At 46.0% G+C, this 25,807-nt stretch overlaps 1 protein-coding gene across 2 annotated transcripts; it reads left to right on the forward strand.

Annotated features, from left to right (window-relative positions):
• Positions 1-15,027: 15,027 nt before the first annotated feature.
• Positions 15,028-22,712, forward strand: LOC121140942 (disks large homolog 5-like). Of its 2 annotated transcripts, XM_040747743.1 has the most exons (7): positions 15,028-15,770; positions 17,045-17,201; positions 17,464-17,623; positions 18,957-19,100; positions 19,759-19,942; positions 21,043-21,158; positions 22,277-22,712. In XM_040747743.1, the coding sequence occupies exons 2-7, from the start codon at positions 17,114-17,116 to the stop codon at positions 22,317-22,319; spliced, it is 735 nt and encodes a 244-aa protein (XP_040603677.1). In that variant the 5' UTR covers positions 15,028-15,770; positions 17,045-17,113; the 3' UTR covers positions 22,320-22,712. The 2 variants fall into 2 exon arrangements, with proteins under 2 accessions (XP_040603677.1, XP_040603676.1); XM_040747742.1 differs by lacking the exon at positions 17,045-17,201 and having other exon boundaries at positions 15,028-16,428.
• Positions 22,713-25,807: the final 3,095 nt, after the last annotated feature.

Below are 25,807 nucleotides of genomic sequence, written 5' to 3' on the forward strand. Positions count from 1 at the left end.
ATGGGAAGCTGTGTGTAGTTCCCGTGAACAATGACAACTTGAAGTAACTTGTTGTCCAGCAGTCGCACTGTGAGAGCAGTCTTCATCCCAACTTGATTGTCACACTGGTCAGAGTTGTCACGAGATGAAGAGATCTATGTCCAGAGCTAAGTAAATATGAAGTCAGAACGGGGTGAACCTGGAGCTGGGGTATAGCTCAGTGTGCAGAGTGTTTGTCTAGCATGTGTGAAGCCTTCTGTTTGATCTGCAGCACTGCATACAACCAGACGTGGGATAAGGCTGAGTAGGTATCTCTGCCATGAGAACCTAATTTGAAAATGCTTTTCATAGTGAGACAGGCTTGGACGTCCAGCCCCAGTGATGCTGAAACAGAGACAGGCTTGGGCATCCAGCACTAGAGATGCTCCCACAGGTGGGTTCCAGCACGCCTAGTCAAGTCCTGGTGAGTCCAGGATGACTAGCGACAGGCCCTGTGTCAAAAATGAATGTGGACGGAGGCTGAGGAACGGCTGAGGTTGCTCTGCCTTCCTCTTGTGTAGCTGTTTCCCCCAGATTGACACATTGCCCTAAGGAAGGAGATGGGAGATTCATGAGGCTCAGGAAGTAAATGAACTTCAGCCTGTCCAGGAAGGTGAAACCGTGCATGACACGTGCGTGACAAGACTCACCAGGGCCCCTCCTCAAGCTTGCACAAGTAGGAGACAACTGTTGGTTGGGACTGTTGCACATCACCTGTTGATCTGCCTGTAAGCTAGGCAGCAGGCTTGCAGCTGGAGTTGCATCGCTGCTTGTGTAGGCTGTCTGCTAATACAGCTGCCTTTGCGTCATCCCTGCTCCTGTGTGTAACCCCTCGCCCATGCTCACATTGCTACCTCACTAAACTCTAGGATTCACCGTGGTTGCCTTTGTGAGGTTGATAATTTGGTTTGTCCTTGACTCCCTGTGTTGTGTGTTCATGTCAGCCCAGGAGGAGTGTCACACAGCATCTCAACATGCATGCACATCACAACACACACACACACACACACACACACACACACACACACACACACACACACACACACACACACACTGCAGTGGGGTTTTGAGAAGAGAATAATTGAGAGCGGTGGCTTTCCATAGGTGGTTGACCTCAATACAAGAACAGAGCTGTCCCTTGGTGTCCTTGGGGAAACTGGCTCCATGCTCCCTGTGGAAACCAAAAATCCATGGGTTTTCAAGTCATTTATATACAGTGGCATAGTATTTGCAGTTTGTTTTCTTTTGCTGGGATAAATGCTATAAAACGAAAAGCAACTTGGAAGGAAAGGGTTTGCTTGTCCTACAATTTCAGGTCACAGTCCATCATTGAGAGGAATCAGGGCAAGAACTCAGAGGCAGGGACTGGCAGTGGAGATTGCTGGCTACTGGCTTGCTCCATAGGGTTTGTTTAGCTAGCCAGTTAGCCTCCCTCCCTCCCTCCCTCCCTCCCTCCCTCCCTCCCTCCCTCCCTCCCTCCCTCCCTCCCTCTGTCCTCTTTCTTCTCTCCCACCTTTTCCCATTTATTTATTTATTTTTGAGACAGGGCCTCACTATGTAGCCTTGGCTGTTGCAGAGCTTACTCTGTATTTCAGGCTGGGTTCAGTTCCTAGCACCCACATGGTGGCTCACAACCATTCAAAACTCCAGTTCCAGGGATCTGATACCCTCTTCTGATCTCCTCATTCACAGACATAAAAATAAATAAATAAATCTAAAAACCTTATTTAAAGGGTTCTATTCCTGTTTCTGTATGTTGGCATTTGTTCTAACATATAGCATGAGCTCCAATATTCCAATCACATGTTAGTGACTATACTGGGACAGCATGGGGGACTCCGTTCAGTCACTGTATTATCAGGTAGCGAGAGGCGCAGAGTTCTAGATGGGAAACTCCAGCAAGCAGGCCGTGGTTTCACCATAGAGATCCCTTTCCCAGCTTTCAGCACTCCCTATAATCTGCACCTAAGAACTGAATGGGCTTTGTTCTCATTTTAAAGATAATCTGTTCTCTGACTTAACAGCACTTAGTGTTCTGTTCAGGGTTTCATTTGTTTGATTTGTCCCCACTTCCTGGTTCATGGGCCCTATGTCTGTGGTTTAAAGGTGTCTTTCTGTTTGGTTCTGCTTGTCTGCGTCAAAGTTCTGTCTGTGGAATGCATGACGAAACTCCATTCCTATCCAAAGGTCTTTGGGCCATGTCCTAACAAATTGTCTGGCTATGGTTACGACCCTATGAAGAAGAAAAGAAAAACGGGCATTCTTTTTTTTTTTGTTTGTTTTTTGTTTTTTGTTTTTTCGAGACAGGGTTTCTCTGTGGCTTTGGAGGTTGTCCTGGAACTCGCTCTGTAGACCAGGCTGGCCTCGAACTCACAGAGATCCGCCTGCCTCTGCCTCCCGAGTGCTGGGATTAAAGGCATGTGCCACCAACGCCCAGCTGAAAAACGGGCATTCTTTTGTGTTGTTTTTGTTTGTGACAGGCTTTCTCTGGGTAGCCGAGCTGTCCTGGAACTAGTTCTGTAGACCAGGCTGACTTCAAACTCATAGAAAGCCATCTGCCTCTGCCTCTAGAGTGCTGGGGTTAAAGGCCAGCGCCACCACCACCCTGCTTGAAACGGGTTCATTCTTGTAATAGTTTGGCTACTCTTAGTTTTGAGTTGCATTATTCACAACTGGAGTTGTTCTGCAAATCACTAGGGAAACAGGGAAAGATTTCCCTGAAGTTTGTGTCATAAGCGTTGTCTTCTGGTCTGGTGCTCCCATTAAACAAGATCCAGGAGATGCAGAGCTTCTTTGCTTCCACAGAGACTGCACTCTGAATGGATTTAAATACAAAACAGAAAGGCACCGATGGACTAAACCATGTAGAGAGACTTCTGCAGGATTTCTGTATGAAACATACACTCGTTTTATCAGTGCTGAGCTAGACTATTTCCGGCTTTAGAAAGAAGCTGGCACTTAAGCTGCCAATGTGTTTTTTTTTCCCCTTGCCCAAAGCAGAGTTTTCTCTGTGTAGACTTGGATGTCTTGGTACTCGCTCTGTAGACCAGGCTGGCCTCAAACTCACAGATATTGCCTACATCTGCCTGCCGCGTGGGGGGATTAAGACATGTGCCACCACTGTCCCACAATACATTCGTTTATACTAAAGTCTAGATGTGTTAATATGAGATTTGGTATGCATGCATTTATAAACTTATCCAGATGAAATCAGCATTGCTCACAGTGTGGCAGGGCAGGCAGGCAGGGGCTCCTCAATCTTCTGTTCGTGCCCAGGCCATTTCAGGTTTAACTAGAATTTGATTTCCTCAATGGAGAATCCCGTGGAAAATTACCCAGTTCTCTTCTAGGAACCGAAAATCAGGATGTCCTAGCTAACTCATCTTGGCTTTTCTTAAACTACTTGTTTGTGCAGAACCTTGCCCAGCTAACCATTCTTGGCTGCTTGTTTGTGCAGAAACTCCCTCCTGCTGGCTAACTGCTCCCCTTAGCTTCTGTTAAAACTGCTTGCTTCAAACCGCTCACCCTGTGAAGCCCCTCTGCATCTGCACAGTGAGATGCATCAGCAAGGTCTCTGCCCTTAAAAACCCCCATTATCTGGATACTCGGGGCCACATCTAGATTCCCCCCACAACACTTAGGTGTTGTCCCAGCCTGCTGGAATATAGACTTTCAATTGACTATACAATGTGTCTGAGTGGCCGTCTCTGTTGTTCTCCCCTTAACAACACTTAAGTAAGATGACACAGATTATTCAAACTGACTCAAGAAGTGGAAAATATAAGTAGTCCTACATAATGAAAGGCTCTCACTGAGCCGGAGCTCACTGACTGGCTACACTGGCTGGCCAGCCGGTCCTCAGGATCTTCCTGGGCCGACCCTTGTGTGCGCAGCATAACTTTCAGTTTTGGGATAACAGGACACACTTCTGTTTTTGTGTGTCCTGGAGATCCATACTCAGGTTCTCATGCTGAGATAAAAGGGAAAAAGGCCTTATAAACAAATCGACAAGAATTGATTGTACATATTAATGGAGTTCAGTGGCTCATTTCCGTACATGAACACAACGTACATAATCAGATGCAGTAACCCCCTTTCCATCCCCCTCCCCATCCCATTTCCAGTATTCATTTTTCTATTGTCTCGACAATGTTTTTTAGTTTCCGTATATGAGAGGGAAAAGTGTAGCTCTTCTCTTTCTGTGTTTCTTTCATTTGACTTAATATAGGATGACCAGTTCCATCCATTTGGCAGCCAATAACAGGTCCATTCTCCTTCATAACCAAACACAGTAATGTGTTTCTAAAAGGCTGGGTGCTTGTTTGGACACTGCTATGGAACAGTAGATACAGACCACAAAGCCAAAAACATTCTCTACATAATCCCGTGTCCAGAGCCTAAAGGACAAAGATAATTAACTGGGGAAGTTTGATCACTATGTCTGGGACATCAGTGTTTGTTGGTTGATACCAATCACTGCGAGAGTTCCTACTCCTACACAGACTGGACAGAGCAGCCTTCTTCCTGATGATTACAGTTCAAACAGAAGAAAGACAAGCCTGGGAGGTAGATTTACCAAGCATTTACACCCATGGGTATTGGTAGAGATGACTTCTTTCAAAGCAGGAGAGCATTCCTGAGCACGGAGGGGCCAGAGCTGGGGAGGGACCATCAATGCAGTTGCTGAATGGCCCTTGTTGCTAGGCCTGCCCACTTTCACTGATAACGCTCAACTTTTTCTTTCTCTGGTTCTGTTGCCCTTTCCAGACACTGACCGTATTCTTACTTTTCTCGCTGAGATAAAATGCAGGACCAAAGCAGCTTAAGGGGGGAGGGTTTATTTTGGCCTCAGTTTAAGGGTGTAAGCCCATTTGGTGCAGGAGCGGGAAGCATTTGGGCCTCACTGGGAAGAAGAAGAGGAAACATTTAGATGCAGATGCTTAGGTCTTTCTCCTTCTTGTGTGGTCCAGGACCCCAGTCCATAGAAGAGTGCTACCCGTGTTTGGGGTGTGTATTCTTATCTCAGTAACCTAATCTAGAAACTCAATCAGCGCTGTGCCCAGAAATGTGTGTCCAATGGTATTCTAAACCTCATCAAGACTCACCATCACGTGGGCCCAAATCCTCAGCCTGCTTGCCCTGACTCCCTGAAAGTCCCTATCAGTGCACACAGCTGTTCACAGACACTTATCTCTAACTCCACAGCACGGACCCAGTCCTTATCCACCTCCCTAGTCCCGGCAGGTGTTCGAATTCAGTTTGCCTGCTCCGTTGTTTTCCTTTCGGATACTAACAGTCCTCGAGTTTCCTTTTGGTTATGTTTAAAAAGTCTAAGACTTTGAAGACTGAGAACCTGCAAAAGGAAATCCAACTATCAGAATAAAGCATGCTAGTAGGTACTAGGAAAACTCTATGTCCTGTCTTCAATAATTCTTAGCTCTGTGAGGAATGTATTTTATTTGTTTTTGTTTGTTTGTTTTTGAGGCAATGTCTTACTATGTAGTCCTGGTTGGTCTTGAATTTTCTATGTATGTTACTGGCTTGAAAATCAGTAAGATTCACCTGCCTTTGCCATTACGGCTTTGGGATTGAGGGTGTCTGTCACCATGCCTGACCCAAGAAACACAGCAAAGTACAAAAACCATCAGTCTGCCTTTAATTGTCCCATTTACAGAGTAAGGAAAGTACCAGGTATGGGGTGCAGGCCTGTAAGTTCTGAAGGAAGCTGGGCAGCAGGGTTACACGCTCAGTGCTAGTCTGGACTGCAAAGGAAGTCTCCATCATATACACCATACACGTGTAGAAACACACAGTGAGCTCACTGGAGAAATTATTCTTCCAAATGTTAGAGAAGAGAAGAACTGTCTAGAGACATTAGAAAAGGATACTCTTAGGAAGACCTTTATCCAGAGAGAAGTCCCTGCCCATCAGTAGGGTGGACAGCAAACACCCCCATGGAGATAACTGACCAGTCTTCCTCTCCTCTCCAGTTAACTTCGCACCAGTTCGACAGCACAGGGCCACGCCCCACCTGTTAGCACCAGTTCTACAGCGCAGGGCCACGCCCCACCCGTTAGCAAGGCTCCTTCCCAAGTCACATCCCCGCCAAGAAACTGGTCAACTCTCACTTTCCCCAGCTGCCTGTACATTGTCTTCACATCCTTTCCCTTGTATCCTTCCTGCACGCAAAGAAAACAATTGAATAAGGAAGGCATTAAAGGTATTAACTAGTCTGATTTATGGGAATTATGAGAGCTTATAAACACTTAGTAAATATTTAATTTGTACTGCATTCAAAGGAGAAGCGATGGTGTTAGCCTGTGTTAATATTTAAGTAGATAACAAAAATGTTTTAGATAGATTAAATACTGATAATTATTACAGTAGGTAAATATGCTCTGCGTAGTCCTAGAACAGACTACAATCTAGAAGTGGAGGGGACACCTGCGAGATGTTTTGCTTGGTTTGAATAGGGGGAATCCACTTCTAGCATGGGCTGCTTAGGCAGGAGGACACCCTCCTTTCATCTGGGTATTGAGGTGGAAAGGGTCTAATCTGGGCCACATCTTCTGCTGGAATTTTATATAAATTAGAAGACGGAAGCTTTTACTCTTTGCCTGTTTGTCCCCACGATGCCGGCAATTCCATTCACTGGCATTAGAACCTATTTCTTCAGGATTCCAGCATCAACTGAAGACCAGCTGAGACATCCATCTAGCACACAGAGAAATACTGGATTCTTGGACTCCCGGGTCACAGTCAGCCATTGTTGGATATATGTATGTATATATAATCATTCTTTAAGTTCTGTTAGAATATATTTTTATTCTATAAGTTCTGATAAACACACCCACACTCATATTCATTCTGTTAGTTCTGATATTCTAGAGGACCCTGACTAATACATTGATCTGTCAAATGACAAGAAGAGTCGAACAGGAATGAAGATGTCAGGTGACACCCTATGCACCTCCTCTCAGAGGCTCCGGGGTTTAAGCTGGGACCAGGTAGAGGGCAGCCATTGTCTGGGGAGAGACAGTGAGAAGATACTGATGTTTTAGTGAAGCTCCTGCTTCAGAGGAAACAAGAGATTGTTCATCGAGGAGCCAGATAAGAGAAGCCATTTACTAGGGACACATGCTTAGGATATCCAACACACTGTGTCTGTTTCAATGTGGTGACAGTACTGTGATATCTTAAGTTTACACACACACACACACACACACACAGGCACACACTCAGGCATGCACATGCATGCATACACACCCCACAATGTAAAGATGGAGATCTGAGGACAACTTTGGGGTGTTTTCTTATGCCCTATGCCATCTTGCTAGCTCTTTATGCCATCTTTATAGAAACAGAACAAGTAATTTTTAAAATCTATGGTGGAAACATGTGTTAGGTGGGTTACAGCAAACAGGGGACATCTTTGCTGTGGTTCTGTGATGCTATGGGTTGGTGCTCTCAGCCTTTGCATTGGTGGAACTCTTGAGTCTGTCCATTGCAAGAAGGATCTTGTCTCATGGTCACTGAGGTGTTAGGTCAAATGCAGGGCCAGCAATAAACAGCAGTTAGAGAGGGAAAGAGGCCGAGGGTCATTTGGCTGCACAGATCCAACATCCTGGCTGTGCACAATCTCAGATCATCTAAGCATTCAGTCAGTCCTGTAGGGAGAGACTGTTCTGGAGGGCTCAGCCCTAAGGGTGTTCAGCTCCAAGTGTGGAGTGAATGCCTTTCAAAGACAAAGAGAAAGCCTCTGAAAACACTCACATCACTTCAGTACCAGGAAATTTACAGACAGATCAGAAGTGGGTGGAGGCAAAGGGATGAAGTCACATGACAGGGGGAATGCAGGCTACAGGAAAAGTAACAGGACTCAGGAACACGGCTAGCATGGGACCCATCACTGAGACTGCAGCCCAGCCCGCCAGGAATCGTGGGGTCTGCACCAATCCTCCTTTTCTCAGCATTTCCACCAGATCCCTGCCGAGACACACTTTAAAAAGATGCCTGAAGACTCGGCAGCTCACTGGTTTCGAGAGAAATGACGGCTCAGTCTAAGGATTGGGCAACCATGCCTTCAGAATTGGTCTACAGAATCCCTATACCTAGACAGTGAAAAGCCTGAGTGGGAATCCCAGTTACCATGGGGTAGAAATTTGGGCTGAAGCATAGAATAGAGTGGGACTCGCTTCCCCACAGGGCACCGAGCAGTGAGGCTGTGGGAGGAGGAGGAGGAGGGAAAAGCAGTGACTGCTAAATGCAAGAGGAGTCACTGTGTGCTACCCAAGTCATCCATGCTGGGTCTGAAGGCTAACAGCAGTCATACATACACATATACATACATACCTATCATTCTTACATTTCACATAAAATCTACAATCCACAGACAGAAGAAATGCTACTATTTTTCTTTGAGAGATTGAATTAACTCACTTCATATGGTGACCACGTTCGCATCCATCTTTCTGTAGAGAGCATGATCCCATTCTTCTTTACGACTGAATTCAGAGGACATGATTCCATTCTTCCTTAATTCCATTGTGTGCACGCCACATTTTCTGTACCATTCCTCTGCTGATGCACACGTAGGTTGGTCCCATGGCTGTGAAACTCTAGGATAGGGAGACAGGGTCCTTTGAGTAAATACTAGGAGGTAAAACATGTCACATGGTCTGTTTACATGGAGAACCTCCTTTGGTGTCCATAGTGACTACATCAATTTACATTTCCCTCAGCCGTATATAAGGCTTCTTTACTCTACGTCCTCATCAGAATCTCTTCTCCTTTTAAAAACACAACATTTTAATTAGTTCTTAGAGAAGTTCTAAGTGTATTTTACCATAGTCATCCTGCCCGACTCTCCCCAACTCCTCCCTGATTTACCCTCACTCCCCCATTCCTCTCCCAACTTCAAGTCCTCTCCTTTTTTAAAAATCTGGATGTGATGGAGAAATATTTTATAATCCCAGCACTCATAGGGCAGGAAAGATGAATCTCCGTGAATTCCAGGCCAGTCAGGCTACATAGAGATATCTTGTCTAAAAAACTACTTAAAAAAATCAATCCATCAGAGTTTAAGTTATACTTCCCATATACTCGGGACTGTGGGACATTCCACTGGAGTCTGGTTTACCTACCAGCACCACACCCTTAAAGAAAACTGACTCTCCTTTCCCCAGAAGCCGTCTGTCAATAGCTCTGCAGTTAGAGGTGGGAGCATGAGAGCCCTTCCCACCTCCTTGGGAGGACGCTGACCACCTGGATTTTGTGTAGGTCTTGTGCCAGAACCCCGCAGCTGTGACCCATGAGAGCAGTAACCCTGTCATGTCCAGAGGACGCTATTTCACTGCAGTCTACTGACCTCCGGCTCTTACAACCTTTCCACCCCTCTCGTTGATGATCTCTCAGTCTTTGGGAGTTCCGTCTGTGACTGGGCACTCCACCGACCCTTAATTTCTGCACTTTTGTCATTGTGACTCTGAGTGTTAACCACAGCCCCCTGCCTCTCTGGCGAGGACTGAGCACTGCACTAATCTGTGGGAATAGATGTACAAATTTAGAGGGCACTTTGTTTTTTTGTTTTTTGTTTTTTGTTTTTTTTTTTTTTTGAGACAGGGTTTCTCTGTGGTTTTGGAGGCTGTCCTGGAACTCGCTTGGTAGTCCAGGCTGGTCTCGAACTCACAGAGATCCGCCTGCCTCTGCCTCCCGAGTGCTGGGATTAAAGGCGTGCGCCACCAACGCCCGGCTTAGAGGGCACTTTGATACTGTATCCATTTAGCAGAATGATAGTAATAGCCTCACCCCTGAGGCCTGTGAGCTCCCCAACCATGGGTTCTTGGCCAGATTTAAAGTAGGAGGCAGGTGAAGTGGCCTCAAGTTAAACCAGGGAGCAATTGGGTATCCTCGTAATGTTCACTCAACTATTGCACCATGGGCTTATTGTGCCACGGGGGTGGTATGAGTCTCTGGAGCAACCGAACTTATAGAACGAGTCTCTCTATATAGAAAGTGGATTTATTAGAGTGATTTACAGGCTTCCATTCAGTTGATCCAAAAATGGCTGGCTGTGAACAGAAAGTCCAAGAACCCAGTGTTTGCTCAGTCCCGGAACTGGATGTCTCAGTTGGTCTTCAAATACTCAGGAATCCTGAAGAAGTGGGCTCTAAAGCCAATGAAGCAATGGACTTGCTAGGAAGGTGAGGGCAAGCAGGCAAAGAGTAAAAGCTTTCTTCTCCCATGTCCTTATGTAGTCTTCTAGTACATGGTGCGGTTCCAATTAGTTCTGCACTAAACGCATCTTTTCTTCCCCAGTTCATATGACCCAGACTAAAGCTATGTCTTCCTACTTCAAATTAGGCAGAAATCCCTTACAGGTGGCCCTCCATTTGGGGGTTTTAGCGCAGATGTCAAGTTGGCAACCAAGAGTAGCCACCACGGTGGTTATTATTGCAGTCCAAAGAGAAACCCTGTCTCAGAGAAAAATAAATAAAAGTAAAGAAATAAAATAATAATAATAATAATAAATAAATAAGCCACGTAAAGATGGAAAATACACAGAGAGTCTGGATACTGTACGCTATTGTGTTTTTCAGTTTTTTGATTGCTAAGGAACAGCTGCTAAAGTACACTTGATTATACATGCTGCTGAATTAATCTAACTTCTATCTTTTGAAAATGCCTTGACTTCAAAATTTAAGTATAAGAATATGTTACTCAGAAAAGGAGTTTTAGTTTATGTTTCCACAGAAAATGAAAAGCTGAGGATTCCTTCCAGGCTTCTGTGGTTTGATGAACCAAGACTCCCGGAAGCAATGGACCAGGTGTTCCAACAACTGAAACAGCTAAGATGATGCAGCCTTACAGACCCTGAAACCAAGGACTTATACAGGTTTCTGAGTTTTGTAATGATCCCCATGGTATAAACAGCGCCCCCTTCCAGCACGAAGCAGTTTGGAATGAGTGACGTCCTAATTCCCATCTTGTTTATAAATCTTTGTTTTCATTTCAATGGGGTTGTTTATAATTGGTTAATGATCACAACCAATCTCCTTTTAATGGTAAAAAGGCGAATTATGGTATGGGTATTGTTTTTCATTTATTGATACAAATTCAAGGTCAATTTTGTGATGTGTATATTTCTCCTCTTGATTAAGTATTGTGCTTATACTGTTCTTTTAAAACATAATGCATAATTGAATACAGACTATAGATGTTACTTATAATAGTCAGAACTTATAGTTAGGTAAGTTAGGTTTTCTAGATAGATAGAGATGCATTTGAGACAGATAGTCTTCAAACCTTTCAAAGACCTTCAGAAAATGGCATTTAAAATGGTTTAGGGTTTTTCTTGACAATGAGAAATGTCTGCTCCTGGCAGCACCAATTATGTCTGAGAGGAAGATGGGCATCGAAGAAACTTGTTATGGAGTTTGCTTTCAACATGGCAAGATTAGCCATTTGGGCAAGAAACTGCTCTTGCCTGTACTGCTTGACTGTTGTTGTAAAATCTGGACATGCAGGACCCACAGAAATGTGACTGCTGAACTCAGTCTTACAGGGTTCCTGCTTCATTGAAGAGTCTATGAGACTTTCTGCAGGACACAGAGAAATGACTGACAGACTGCCAATGCAGATGGACAGTTTTGAAATTTCCTGCTTTGCTAAGAAATCTTCTGGATACATTGTGGCCTATGGGCTGAAGATGGATGCCCCAACGTTACAGAGGAACTTTGGGTGACTGTCCAGGTAGCAAGATGTCTCTGTCAATTCTAGTGTTTATATATTATCCTTCTGTGGTCTTTGATAGAGTTGAAGACAGATAGTTATAGTTATAGTTTTCCTTAGTTATGATAAAAGATAAGCTACATATAGAACTTTGGAAGGGATGGATATTTTCTTTAAATCTTGCTAAAATATTGTAACTATGTTCTTATTTGATAACTGTTCTGTTATATACAATTTGACTGTGTTAAAGTTAAGACCTTTCCTTTTGTTTAAACAGAAAAGAGGAGATGTTGGGGAAGTCTTATGTCAATAAAGCACTGTGGAACCAATAGGAATCTAGATAGGTGGGACTAGGAGTCCAGGAGGACTCTGGGAAGAAGAAACACAGGGAGTCAAGATGTAACGCCATGGGGTAGGAAGCCCGGAAACTTCTCCAGTAAGAGACATACTTAGATTAACAATTATGGGGTAATTACTTAAGTCAGAGCTAGCCAGTAAGAAACAAGCAAGGCCAACAGCTTCATAATTAATATAGCCTCCTGTGTGTTTATTTGGGACTGATGCGGCTCTAGAACCAGGCTGGTGGGAAGGCTTCTCTCAAAGAAAAAGGCTTCTCTTTACAGTTTCAGACATTGAGTCCATTCTCATCATGGTGAGGAGCATGGCAGCATGCAGGCAGACATCCTGGCTTGTAGACAACAGAGAGTCAGCTGAGACACTGGTGGTATCCTGAGCATTGGAAACCTCAAAGCTGACCCCACAATGACACACTTCCTATAACAAGGCCACCCCACTCTAACAAAGCCACACCTCCCAATAGTACCATTTCCTGTGAGCTTATGGGGGCCAATTATATTCAAACTACCACACTACCCCTCTTCCATTAAGATCGTTCTTTCCCTTTCTGACAAATGATTCCTTTTCTAGTTTCCTGGATTCTAAAGGTGCTTCAAATTAAATTCATAGTCAAAGAGTGAATAGTAAGACCCAATATGAGTCAGAATTTGTGATGGTTGTCCTTAATCTGGCTACTTCACTTTGTAGGCTTTCCAGCAGCATTCATTTACAAGCAACTTTCATTTTTCTGAATAAAATTTTATTTTCTGAATGGAATCCTCAGGAGGGCATCCTTGAAAAGATAAGTCCTTATAAAAATATACATTAGCAATTATGGGTTAATAATTAAGTCAGGTCTGGCCACTCAGAGACCAAAGCAAACAGCGAACAGCTTCATGATTAATATAGCGTCCTGTGTGTTCATTTTGGACTGACGCGGCTGTGGGACCAGGCTGGGGGAAGAATGCTCCTTACAGAATCCCACTGTGTGTGTGGATGTACCTCATCTCCACTATCTGTTCTTCAGTTGACAAATAGCTATGCTGTTCCATACACCAGCTATTGTGAGTAGCGTAGCTATGAGCATGGATGAGTACACTCTATGATAGGAATTAGAATCCTGTGTGTTTATGCCCAGGGGTGACATAGCTGGTGAGGGGTTCTAGCTGGCTGGAGCATGGCAAACACAGGCCCAAGCACAGCAAACTTGGTGGGGTTGACAGGTTTTGCCTTTCATCCCCGTCCCCTTTGCTAAAAACTGTGAGATTACATCCCTACAGCTGGCCTCCAGAGTCTGTCTCATTATTTGGCTACTGGCTCATTATGGAGACAAAATGCTATAGTTCAATAATCAAAATTTGGTTAAAATGTCCAATCAGGATTTACCAACTCACCATAGCACAGACGCCCCTTCTCCCCCTTTCTCCTTAAAATTCCACTTCTGAGGCTGGAGAGATGGCTCAGTGCTTAAGAGCACTGGTTACTCTTCCCTAGGTTGCAAGTTCAATTCCCAGCCACCACATGGTGGCTCACAAACATCTCTAGTATGATCTGATGCCCTCTTCTGGCTCAAAGGCATACATGCAGACAGAGGACTCATATATAAAAAAATCCCACTTGGGAAAATAACGCTTGTCTGCTCTCTGGCTGCTGCCGCTGCCTTCGCAGCCTCCCCTGGCCCTGCTTGCCCCTCTGAGGCAATAAATCTCCTTTGTGCTGAAAATTTGGTGTCTGGAAGTGTCCTATGCCAATTCCTGGGGGTGACGCCCCTTACAGCTGGGCCATATGGTAGGCACATTTTAGTTGTATTTATTTATGGAAACCCTGTGACTGATTTCAGTGGCAGTTGAAAATTTGCCCAACCTATAGGACAGCATGAGTTTCCCAACATGGTCTTCAGCTTTGTTCTCTTGTTTTCCTTAGCTCTGCCCTTCTGACGGTGATAACAGGAAGTATAAATTCATTTCTAAGCCTGGTGTTGGTGTCAATCCCAGCAGTCCGGAGGCAGAGGCAGGTGGATCTCTGTGACTTCGAGGCCAACCTGATCTACAGAACGAGTTCCAGGACAACCTCCAAAGCAATACAAAGAAAGCCTGTTTCAAAAAAACAAAACAAAAACAAACAAGAAAAAAATCACATCTCATCTGCATTTCCCTCATGTCTCAACAACTGCAGTTAAAACCCCCAAATGGAGGGCACACCTGTAAGGGATGTTTGACTAATTTGAAGTAGGAAAACATAGCTTTAGTCTGGGTCATTTGAACTGGGAAAGAAATGTATTGATGAAGCCGCCATTGGTATATTTATTGTTTAGGATTTTTTGGCTATCTGGGATCTTTTGGGCTTCCATAAGGATTTAAAATTATTTTTTCTAGTTTTGTGAAGAATTGAGACGGATTTTTTATTTTCAATCTGTAGGTTGTTTCTGGAACATGGTCATTTTCATGTAATCATCCTACCTATCCATGTGGAAGGTTCTCCCCATCTCCTGGTGTCTTCTCCACCTCCTCCTACATGGCAAAGCTTTCATTGCACAAGAGCTTTAAGGCCTGTGACCTTTTTTGTTTGTGTGTTTATATTGCAGCTGTTAACTCTGCAAAGCTGTGATTCTCTGCCTGTCTAAGCCACCTGACTGATAGTCTAACAAAGAGCTGAATGGCCAATAGAAAGTCAAGACCAAGGATAGGCTGGGCTGCTAGGCACGGAGAATAAATAGAAGGGGAAATGAGGAGGAGCAACAAGAGAACAAGGAGAACATGACATCCAGGACCAGAACACAGTCACCCATTCACCAACCCACACAGCCACCAACCCACACAGCCAACAACCCACACAGCCAACAACCCAAACAGCCAACAACCTAGTCAGCCACCCAGACAACAACCTACCCAACCACCAACCAACTCAGCCACCCAGCCACACAGCCACCAACCCACCCAGCCACCAATCCACCCAGCCACCAACCTACACAGCCACCAACAAATCCAGCCACTCAGCCACCCAGCATTTTAACCATCCACTTAGTACAAGGATAGGCGCGCGCGCACGCGCACACACACACACAAACACACACACATACACTCAAACTCACAGAGTTACTGTTATTTGTTAGGTTGTTTTTGCATAATTTCTTCACTATGTAGCTTTGGCTGGCCTAGAACTCAGTATTTGGACCAGGTTGGCCTTGAACTTGTAGAGATCCACCTACTTCTGTCCCCTGAGTGCTGGGACTTTAGCCTTCTTTAGGTGCCATCATGCCTGGATCACAAAATGAAACAAACGAATGAAAAAGTCCTGAGGTTGGAAAAGGGTAAATATATGATCTGCAGCCAAATACTCCCATGTTGAGACTGAATGTGACTCCAAAGCCAGATCCACCAGGTGGTTTGAAGGGACCAATTGATATTAAGGGTTATGTAGTCATCAAATAAATGTTTGAAAACTAAGGCAGCAGTCAATGTTGTCCCTGAGGAGACGATGGTCAGTCTGCCACCTAGAGGAGAACTCGGATTGACCAGGACAGCACAACTCTAGAGCAGAGCTCTCATCAGAGCCCAGCCTCCCTGATGTGTCTCAACACTGTTCTCAAATATGAGAGATTTCCACTCACACCTGGGAAAAGCGTCCACAGCATGCCGTAGTCCTCACCCTCCATCTGGGACCTAAATATTTTGAAGGCATAAGATGTAAGTGACCCCCTCACACCAAATGGTTTGAAAAGGGATATTCTATTCAATTTTATTCATATTGCAAGAATACGTGTTGGAATACACAAAAGAGTATATATTTTAATTTCTCATTTATATGTAAACAAAGCTGAAATCTTTTCTCAAAAAATATTTATTTTCAGAAGGGGATTTTGAAAAGGAAGGAAACATTCCTGGCCAATGTTTGGAAAGTATAGCTCAATTTGGGAATTGCTATGGGAAACCAATCAAATAGAGGAGCTCTGGCTATGGAGGGAGAAGGTGCTGATTATCTTCCCTACGTTCCAAGAGGCTCCTGGGAAGGAACCTGGGCTTCTGGTCAGCTCAGGGAGAACTAGTGAGCAGGTGGCAAGGGCGGTGCCCCATGACATCAGCAGCGCCTTCCCTGGACATTCTACATTCTCCCAGAGAACTCTTGGCATTCCCTGTGACGTCACCAGTGTCGTAGCGACACCAACTGCCCTTAGGAGATCCCTTCAGTGTCTCTAGAGCACACCATTAGACATGTTGTCAAGATTTAGGTCTCTTCTTGTGAGAGGCAGTGGAGAACTTCCTGAGACCAGAGCGAGGCAGCAGGAAGCTGCCCTTCAGACTAGAAGTAAAACAGGAAGAAAGAAATGGTTCTGGCAGAAGAGCAGTGAGTCCTGGGCAGGAGACTAGAGCTTCCTGGGGGAGCAGGAGGGTTTGAGCTGGACCTTCCAGTGATGAGGCAGAGGAGCCAGAGCCTCTGAGAAGCAAATGGACTTCCCTGCTTGTCACAATCCCAGAACATCAAGGATTCCAAACATTAGTTGCTCCGTCCCCTAAGTCAGGAGCTGTCCAGTCCAGGGCTGTTGAGCTGGGAGCTCCTAACTTTTACATTTAAGGGGTTTTGGGGTGTAATGTGGAATCAGAAGGAGACCAGCAGGAGGCAGAGAGAGACGAATGTGCCCCCAGCTGAGGGTAGGCTTCACTGCACTTCACCCTCAGTGATTTGCTTTAGGGGCAGTGGCTGCCTGACAACACTCACAGGGAGAGGAAGGGGCTTCTGACAAAGACCTTGTGCCTCAGACTGTACAGCAGACCTCCTTTGTCCACCTCTCTCTGACAATGGCCCCCTTAGCTGAGGAGGATGGCTACAGTTCTCTAGTGTAGACACACAACTGTCAGAGATGGGACCAGGGCAGAGATTGGTTCCTAGGTGCCAGCCTCCATGTACAGGGCTGTGACTGGTGCGACTCGGTTAATCTTGTGACCATAATGTCCCTTTGCAGGACTTTTCAATCCCCAGTCATGGGCCTGCAGTAAGCAGGAAGGAGATTTGGCCTCCTCACAGAACATGGATGCTTGTACACTGTGCCATTCATCTCCTGGCTTCTGAATCCACAGGCTGGGCTAAGGGCTCTGGACCACCCTGGATCCTGTGCCATGGTGAATAATGCTAAAGAGCTGATCTCTGTGTTCCCCTGAAGCATGTGTAGGGAAGCAGAGGAAACCCCTGTCTCCTTACATAGTCACAGGTCTACAGAGTAATGGGAGAGCTGAGATCCACAGATGGGGCGTCTCAACCCGGCTCAAATTATTTGTGTCATCACTGGGCTCCAGACAAAATCTTTCTGTTTGGTCTCAGTTGGTGTGTCCATTCTCTATGCTTTGTCACTGGGTGAGCTCAGCTGTGTTCATCTACCCACAGAGGCTGCTGTGGAGGCCTCATCCCAGCCAACGCCCCTCACCCAGAAACAGGTGAAGAAGGAACTGGAGAGGCTGAGCACGGAGCTGCAGCTGATGAGAAGACAAAGGGATGAGCTGCGAGATCGCCTGCTCTTCATCACGGAAGGAACCGTGGACAACAGGTAGCCATTGTTTGACTCCAAGGGACTGTGGGCGATGCTGCCCTCACATGCGAACTCTACTTTTAAGGTTTTGTGTTCTAGGAGACATCACCTCCAGAATGACTTCTCATAGGAGAGGCAGACCCGAAGCTTTAGAGGGACTGATATGGGGCCTCTAATTATTCTGCTCTCTACAAATGAGAACTAGAGCCTTTGGATGAGACACAAACTAGAGTGTAACGCAGTAATGTGTGAGTTCCCAGCATGCAATTGGAAGATCCTGAGAGCTGGTAGTTTGTGTGAGATACTGTCTTCTGTGAGTTTGTGTTGAGTCTTTGAACTTGTCTAGTAGGTGACTGTGTGCTGGAAGCTCTTGGAAGTTGATGGAGGGGAAGGTCCAGTAGGTCCATTTGAGTGCAGGACTGTATATCCTGGATTACATCCATGTTTCTCTTGTAATGTGAATACCTATAGTCCCTGCAACCCAAGACATCACCAGCCAGTCCCTTCTCTACCTTGTGATGGGTCTTATCTGCACCTAAATCCATGCCCATAAGGGGCGGTCCCTACTACAGTTCACTGGCACATCAAGATGCCATGACCCTTCTGCCTTACATGCTTGGACAATACTGCTCCAAATGTGTCCTTAGCACCTAATTATGGGCACATGCTCCACCTATATCTTGATACCTCTCCTTCTCTCTGTAATGTGTGTGAAATTGTGTGTGTGTGTTTGTGTGTGTGTTTGTGTATGTGTGTATTGTGTGTGTGCTTGGGCATTTAGGTTTGTCTATCTCTACAAATTCAGGGAGACCCAGATCTCTGGTGTGGCCTGGGTTTTCCTGTCTCAGTTTCCAAGTGATCCCAGTGCAGAGGTCAGGGAGTCCCATTTCAAACGACACTGATCTTGTCCTATGTGCTCACATTGGTGGCAACTGGGAATCCCTTGGGGGAGATTTTATAGTTGTCCTCATGATGGGTCTCAACCGTAGAATTTCGTGCTCTGTCTAACTCTTCAGTAATAGTCACCCAGGACCTAGACTCACTGTTGTGACATGGCAGAAATGTCATTGTGATATCTGGTGTGCCAAGACATGTGGCATACACTCCCGGTGTCATGAGACCTTGACCGACTCTGCAGGCTGACTGCGTGAGCTCATGCAGCCAGGGTGGCCTCCACGTGAACACCCAGCCTCTGCTGCCCTGGGACCCGGATCACACGTTTAAAGCACCAGGAAGTCCCAGTACACATGAGCCAGAGTGTGCCATGCACCGGGCTGTGGGAGACCAGGTACAGCTGGAGTGCATGATCCTTGAGGGCAGTGTCCATGGCATTCTGTTGTCCTGTCTCTAGGCCCTACCACAAGCCAAATCCTTTCTATGAGAAACTGAAGTTGGAGCATGAACAGGTCATGTCAGAACTGAAGAGACTGCAGAATGAGAAGACAGGAGCATCAGAGAAGTGCCATGAGCTGACCAAGGAGACAGTCTTTTATCGGTAGGTGACAAGGAGACAGTCTTTATCGGTAGGTGACAATCTTGGCACAGACCCCATGAGACTATGTGCCATCGCAGCCCTTTACCCCAGGACTGGAGAGTCACAGCTCTGGTCCTAGCCTTTCTGTTCCTTAGGAAGCAGTTCTTGGATTGTATCTCTGGGAGTCAGTTTTGCCAAGTGTGAAAGAGACTGCTGCCCATGTCACCATTGTCCTGGAGTCTCAGGGAGCAGAGATAGAAAGGTGGATTTGCACTGTGGGGGCGACGAAAGGCGTCCCAGTGCATCTGGAGCTAAGCTCTGGCTGTACAGATCTGGTGGCCTTAGGTCGTTAGATGGGAGATACTCACCAATCGTCTCCTGTCCTTTCTTGGAGGGATTTGCCCACTACTTGCCGATGTTTCCCCCTTACCATGGATAGCAGGGACTCCCCGTTCTATTGAACACATCATATGAGTCTCTTTAGTGTGGGGCTTTCTGTAGTAGTTTGATTCTTCCTGGTAGTAGCTGTTTTCCTTGATCTTCTGAGGTCAGCTGTCATGGGTGAGCCTGACTCATGACTGGATCTTCCTGGAACCTGGTATTTTGGGGGTATTGGTTCTTAGAGGCAGGGGTGGCAGGAGAAGCCTGGCAGGGCCTTATCTGCAGAGTGTGTCTCCAGAGGTCTGCACAGCCGACTCGTGATGGAACAGACTCAGATGACCAAGAAGGTGGACATGCAGAGGCAGGAGAACAGACACCTGCTGGAGGATTGGGTCCTGCTGAAGCACCACCTGGAGGACTTGAGAGAGCTCTGCAAGGATGGAGAGGAAGAGACCAGAGACCTCAAAACCCCAGAACAGCAGGTAGGGGCAGTTAGGCTGAGGCCTGGAAACCTTTGTTTGTTTGACACTGTCTCCCCATCCCCCACCTGCGCTTTCAGTCATCATCCTACTCATGCATGCTCCCATGCAGTCACCCACTGCATGCATCCTCGTGCTCATTTCAGTGTCCATGCACATGTGCTTCTGTGACGTCAGCCTCTACTGAGAAAGTGAATTAATATCAAGTCATCCCTGCTGCTCTGCCTGTAGCTGCAGTCCTGTGTAGGAGATGGGTCAATAGCGTGTCTCAGGCATACATGGCATTATGATAGGTAGGAATCAATGCATAGAGCTCTGGGTGAGTGAGTTCTGGGTCCTGGGGCCCATTAGCTTGGCAGGGCTCACATGAGATCACAGATGGCAGCAGTTTGCAAGGAGGTGATCTCTGTGTCAGGACCAAATGAGAGCTTCTCATAGTCATGGCTTCGGATGGCATGTGGTCTTCTCCTTTCTCCCTGCATCCCTGTGAGCTCTCTTCAGTTTGCCAAGCTTGAGTAACAGCTCTTCAGCCCTGTTTCCTGTCAGTGGTTCTGGAGATTTCTCCCATTCAGCAGAACACAGTCTGGGGTAGACAGAATGAACAGCTGGGGGATTTGACAAGGTTGTGGTAGAAGAAGGAGATTTGTGCCCTCAAATAAAAATTTCTCAAAGCAGCTCAACATATTTTGGTCAAACGAATCACAATTCAGACAGTAGTACTAGTCCCCAAGGAATGGTGGCTGAGTTATGAAATATCTGGTAGTCTAAACTCAACTGCTCACCTGCCCTGACTCTTTCTCTGCTAGTTCCCTTTCTCTTCTTGTGTTTTCTCTCACTCTCCGTGTGTGTGTGTGTGTGTGTGTGTGTGTGTTTGTGTAGTGTGTCCATGTGTGTGTTGTAGTACATCATGCATGTGTGCATTTCCTAGGGAATACCACTTGGTTTCTTGTTAGTCTCTACTCTGGTTTGGGGTTTTATATTTCCTAGACGCTTATGTTTTTGCTATCCATACTGAAAAGGAAGCCACCGAGGTCCTTTTATGCGCTTCCGTTTGTATGAAAGTGTGTGACCCTGCACTAAGAACACAATCTTCTAATGAACAGGAGCTGCAGAGACTGCAGAAAATACTTGACTTCCTGATGAAGCAGAAGGAGACGGTCATGCAGGAAAAGGAGTTGGTGGAGAAGCTGCAGCATCACTTGGAGATGTCCCAGATGAGGTAGGAGCCCAGGATACGGGGAGAAGAGAGTACCTAGGATCTGTGTCTTCTCTGGAGTTCTCACTTGCATGTCTCCCAGCCAGAACCATGGAAAGACGACCTCAGAGAAATGTGCTAGTACAGACAGCAGGAACACAAGTCCATGAGACAATAAGTTTGATACTCAGTATGTGTGTAGAATTGGGTCTCCCTCCATCCATTCTGAACTCTCTATGTTCTTAGCATGACTTCTTTAAATTCACAAATATCAACCTTCTGAAGAAGAAGCCTCCAAAGAGATAGAATTCAAAGTTGAAGACGTTAGAGCCTGTTTGAAATTGTAATTTTATTTAGAAAAATCCCCTGTAGAAAAGAGATTCCCACCTTTGAGCACAGCTTTCTGAAATATTTGCCCATTTTCTATGCAAAGTACTCTCTGGATAGAACAGGTCCGGAACATTTCAGGATGAACCCAGGCAGATGCCTCAGTTGGAGGAAGACCAGAACTTCTCAGGAGTGTTCTGTCACTGACTCTCAAGGGAGACAGGATGCAGATTCCCAGCTCTAGTCCTGAGGACATCACAAGTTTTTGTCCCAGAGCCCAGGCAGGGACAGTGCTCTCATGCACACATGTCAGGAAAAGCTGCTCTAGCCTGGCAGGGTCTATCTTGCATGTCACTCATGTTCAATGTCTCTCCTGTACATGGGGACAGAGCTAGTCATGACCTTGTACAGGAGCCCAGGTTGTAGGGGCTGTCTTATGTTTATCTATAAAATATGTGGTCAATAGTAACTCACCACATATAACATCTGTTGTGCTCATATCCTGTTGACCATATTAATATGCTATTGCTATTTAAAGAGTGATGATTCTAATCTCCAGGATAAGGTCCTATTCATGCTAGTAGAAAGGACAGCATACAGAGCTTAGTTTAATTTATGACATGTGCTTAGGGTTGAGAAATGTTCTAGACCCAGCTACTCCTCAATCCTTATTCTTTGGGGGTACCAACACTGACATCAGTCACAAGATCAATGTTGACTGTACAACACAGGTGAGGTGGAGGGGAGGGAGCAGCTTAGCAGCCTACATGGAAGTTCCCAACCTGGCCTGAGTCCTCCCTTCTCTTTTCTCCCAGGTTCAAAAGCATTCAGCCTGTCCTGAAGCCGGCCACATCCTAGGATTAGAGCCACTTTAAGACACAGCTGCTTCAGCAGAGACACCTGCTGAGTCACATCCCTGGAACTACTGAATTCTCCCTCAGTCTTGGTGGAGAACATGACAGACAGAGCCCAATAGAGGAAAGGCTGTAGGCATCTTGATAAAACTGTCACACTGTAGACTCCCCTGGTACTCTGCAAGGCCAGCCCTAGGTTGCAGGACTGTGCCTGTCAATCTGCAGGAAGAAAATGCTGTTCATATTCTTTATTGTTTTGGTTTTGGTTCATGTTTTTGTTTTGGTTGTTTTTGCTTTGCTGTTTAATGTTATTCTTGTTAATCTTTTTCCTAGGTTGCTTTTTATTGACTACCCCTTTAAAGCCCGTTTTGAGACAAGTGTTTTTTCATGAATTAAAAAGCCATTTATTTCCAACTCTTGAGAGTCCAGCCCAGCTTCTTTAGTCAGGTGTGGTGGCACACTCCTGTAACCCAGAATTCATAGGCACTGATGGACATCTGCCAGTTCCAGGCAGCACAGGCAAAATAGTGACTGCCAGCCAGGACTACACAGGGGATTGTTGTCCTGGATGTGCATACAATGACTTTGTGATGACCTACTATTTATGATTTAACAAATATTGCCAGAAGTATTAGAATTCAATGCCAGTCATGTTAATTCATAATTCGAAGTATAAAAGAAATCAGGGTATCCAGAGTTATCAGCTTCTTTTTTTCTAGCAATGCTGCATCAGTGATAACCACAGAACAAAGATACGGTCCCTCGAAGTCACTTTTGGAAAGAACATTTTACAACCTAGGTCATTCCTATTCTTGCATTTGTCCCCCATGCTTGCATTTCTCCCGGAGTCCAGAAGAGGGCATGGGCTCTCCTGTCATAGATGGTTATTAGGTACCATGGGAGAGAGCAAGTGCTCTTAACCTGTGAGGCATCTCTCCAGCTTCTGCTCTGGTTTTAGTCCTTCAAGCCCTAGGTGGTGAAGTAGGTAGACTGGAAAACTCCCAACCAAATAGAGAATCCTCTGGAGACATGGAGGGACAGGTCCATGAGGTAGACATGCTAACTGTTGTAGGCTGCCTGGCATCTATGCAGGGTCAGGTGTCCCCTCTGACCTCTGGATTCATGATCAGGACTCCATCGCTAATTGTCAAGGTTGGAGCGGATCTGTCGCCTCTCATCTAGGAGGACAAGGTATATTAGGCACATGTGATGACAGGCAGAGTTTGATGACCCTCCTTGGGCCTGGGTGTGGGGTAAGAAATCCCTCATAGCATGGAAGATGTCCAGCTACACAGTGTTGGGAGGAAGAAGCAGAGCAGACTCAGGGCACGGAGCCTGCAGCAGAGCACATGTGCTCCTGGGGGAGAGCATGGCCGTGCAAGCCCGGCACAGCAGGGGGACAGGGGAAGCTGCCCTTTGCCATGGCACATGTCAGAGTATACTGAGGAAGGTTTACTTCCAGGTGACTCTCCCATCCACCCATCCAGAAGGATAAGGCCACCCAAATGGAGTCCAGAAAACCTGGCACATTAAGTTCAGGCAGGACCAGCACCTCCTCTCTGCCTCAAGGCCAAGCAAGGCATCCCACTGTAGGCAGTGGGCTGATGGTGATGAGCCTGGCTGTCAAGGCCACTTAAAAAAGATATTAATTTATTCATTTTAATTTTATTTATTTTTAATTTTTCGAATTCTAAATTTACATTTAAATTATAAACAAGTTTACTTCACACGTCAATCCCAGGTCCCTCTCCCTTTACCTCCCCTCCTTCCAATCCCTCCCACCCACCCCCCAGTACCCCCACATTACCCAGGGGGGGTGAGGACGTCCATTGGTTGTCCATAATCTGTCATTTCATCCAGGTCAGGACCTAGACCCTCCCCCAAATGGTCCAGGGTGAGACTGCATCTCTCATTGTGGGATGGGCACTCAAAGTCCATTTGTATGCCAGGGATAAATACTGATCTACTACGCAAGGTCCAACAGATTGCCTAGGCCTCCTCACTGACACGCACATTCAGGGGGGGTCTTGATCAGTCCCATGCTGGATTCCCAGCCATCAGTCTAGGATTCGATGGGTAACCCTTGTCAAGTCAGCTGTTTCTGGGGGTTAGACCAGCCCAGTCTGAACCCCTTTGCCCAACAGTCCTCCCTCTCTGTCACTGGGTTCCTTGAGTTCAGCTCAGTGGTTAGCTGTAGGAGTCTGCCTCTGCATCCATCAGCCATTGAATGAAGGTTTTGTTTCCCAGCCTCTCTGTCAGTAAGAATGTATGCTGGCACTCCTCAGATCTAGGTCTAAAATCCATAAATGAGAAAGTGCATATCATGTTTCTCTTTTTGTGACTGGGTTACCTCACTCAGGATGGTTTCTTCTATTGCCTTCCATTTGCCTGCAAATTTCAAGATTCCATTGTTTTTGTCTGCTGAATAGTACTCCATTGTGTAAATGTACCACATTTTCTCTATCCACTTTTCAGTTGAGGGGCATCTAGGTTGCTTCCACGTTCTGGCCATTACAAATAATGCTGCTATAAACATAGCGGAACACATGTCTGTCCCGCGCTACCGTCTCGCCAGCAAGAACGACGCAGAACACTCGGATCCTTCTGCAGTAAAGCTTTAATGCATCTTGAGAGATAGATGATCAGCTTCTTAGAGGGAGACCCCAAGCTAAGAAACCCAGCCCCTTATATAAGCCTAGGAGCTCCGAGTGAGACGTGTAGAGCCGGGATTGGTGGTTTGCACATCACCCCAGATGACGCCACGGGAGAGGCACAGCTTAAACGGTTAACTCCAACTGACAGCAGATGTCAGCGCCATCTTCTAACGGTTAACTCCAACTGACAGCAGATGTCAGCGCCATCTTCTAACGGCAATAGCGATAGCGAGGGCGGCTCCTCACATCTCCCCCTATTCATTTATTTTTGAAGCAATAGGACACCCACAACTTTGGAGTGGAGATAGAGGTCAAATCCCCATGTGCAAATTCGGAACATGTACAAAGCTCCTCTCCAGGGTCTTATCCCCAGAGAGAGCCCTGACCAGTCCGATGTCGTTTTTCTGGGGGAAGGAGATCATGACATAGAACCTTCATGCAAGATGACTTATCTCCCAGGAGAAAGTCGTTATACCGCAGACCTCTCCTGTGCAGTGCTTAGCCTTGCAACTCCTTGGGCTGCTGAAGCCTACCCACTCTATCCCGTGCAATGAGACTAGCCTCGTGGGGTGCAAGAGCTGGGAGGCCAGCGACCTATTGCTTTAACATGGTTAACCAAATGTCAGGGAGGCTCCGTGTTCTAAGGCAGCAAGTGCTTGTGCCACCACCACTTTGTCTCTTTTGTTTGGGCTCTGAGCTTACACACCATCCAAAGCATCAACACTATTCCACAGCAGAGAACTAGGCTAAATGATCCTACCCCCACCCATTCCTTAAAATAAGAAAATGCAGATGAAATCCAGGAGGAGAGGCCTTCCATCAGAGAAAGATCCAGATG

Source organism: Mesocricetus auratus, unplaced genomic scaffold (genome assembly GCF_017639785.1).
Source record: "Mesocricetus auratus isolate SY011 unplaced genomic scaffold, BCM_Maur_2.0 Super-Scaffold_100006, whole genome shotgun sequence".
NCBI classification, from domain to species: domain Eukaryota; kingdom Metazoa; phylum Chordata; class Mammalia; order Rodentia; family Cricetidae; genus Mesocricetus; species Mesocricetus auratus.

Bases quoted from the DNA above. Each gene is read 5' to 3' on its own strand.
- LOC121140942 (XM_040747742.1), top strand. From the start codon at position 16,296: ATGTTGTCAAGATTTAGGTCTCTTCTTGTGAGAGGCAGTGGAGAACTT. The intron at 16,429-17,463 runs GTGAGTCCTGGG...ATCTACCCACAG, and splicing joins ATGGTTCTGGCAGAAGAGCA to AGGCTGCTGTGGAGGCCTCA. The intron at 19,943-21,042 runs GTAGGGGCAGTT...TCTAATGAACAG, and splicing joins TCAAAACCCCAGAACAGCAG to GAGCTGCAGAGACTGCAGAA.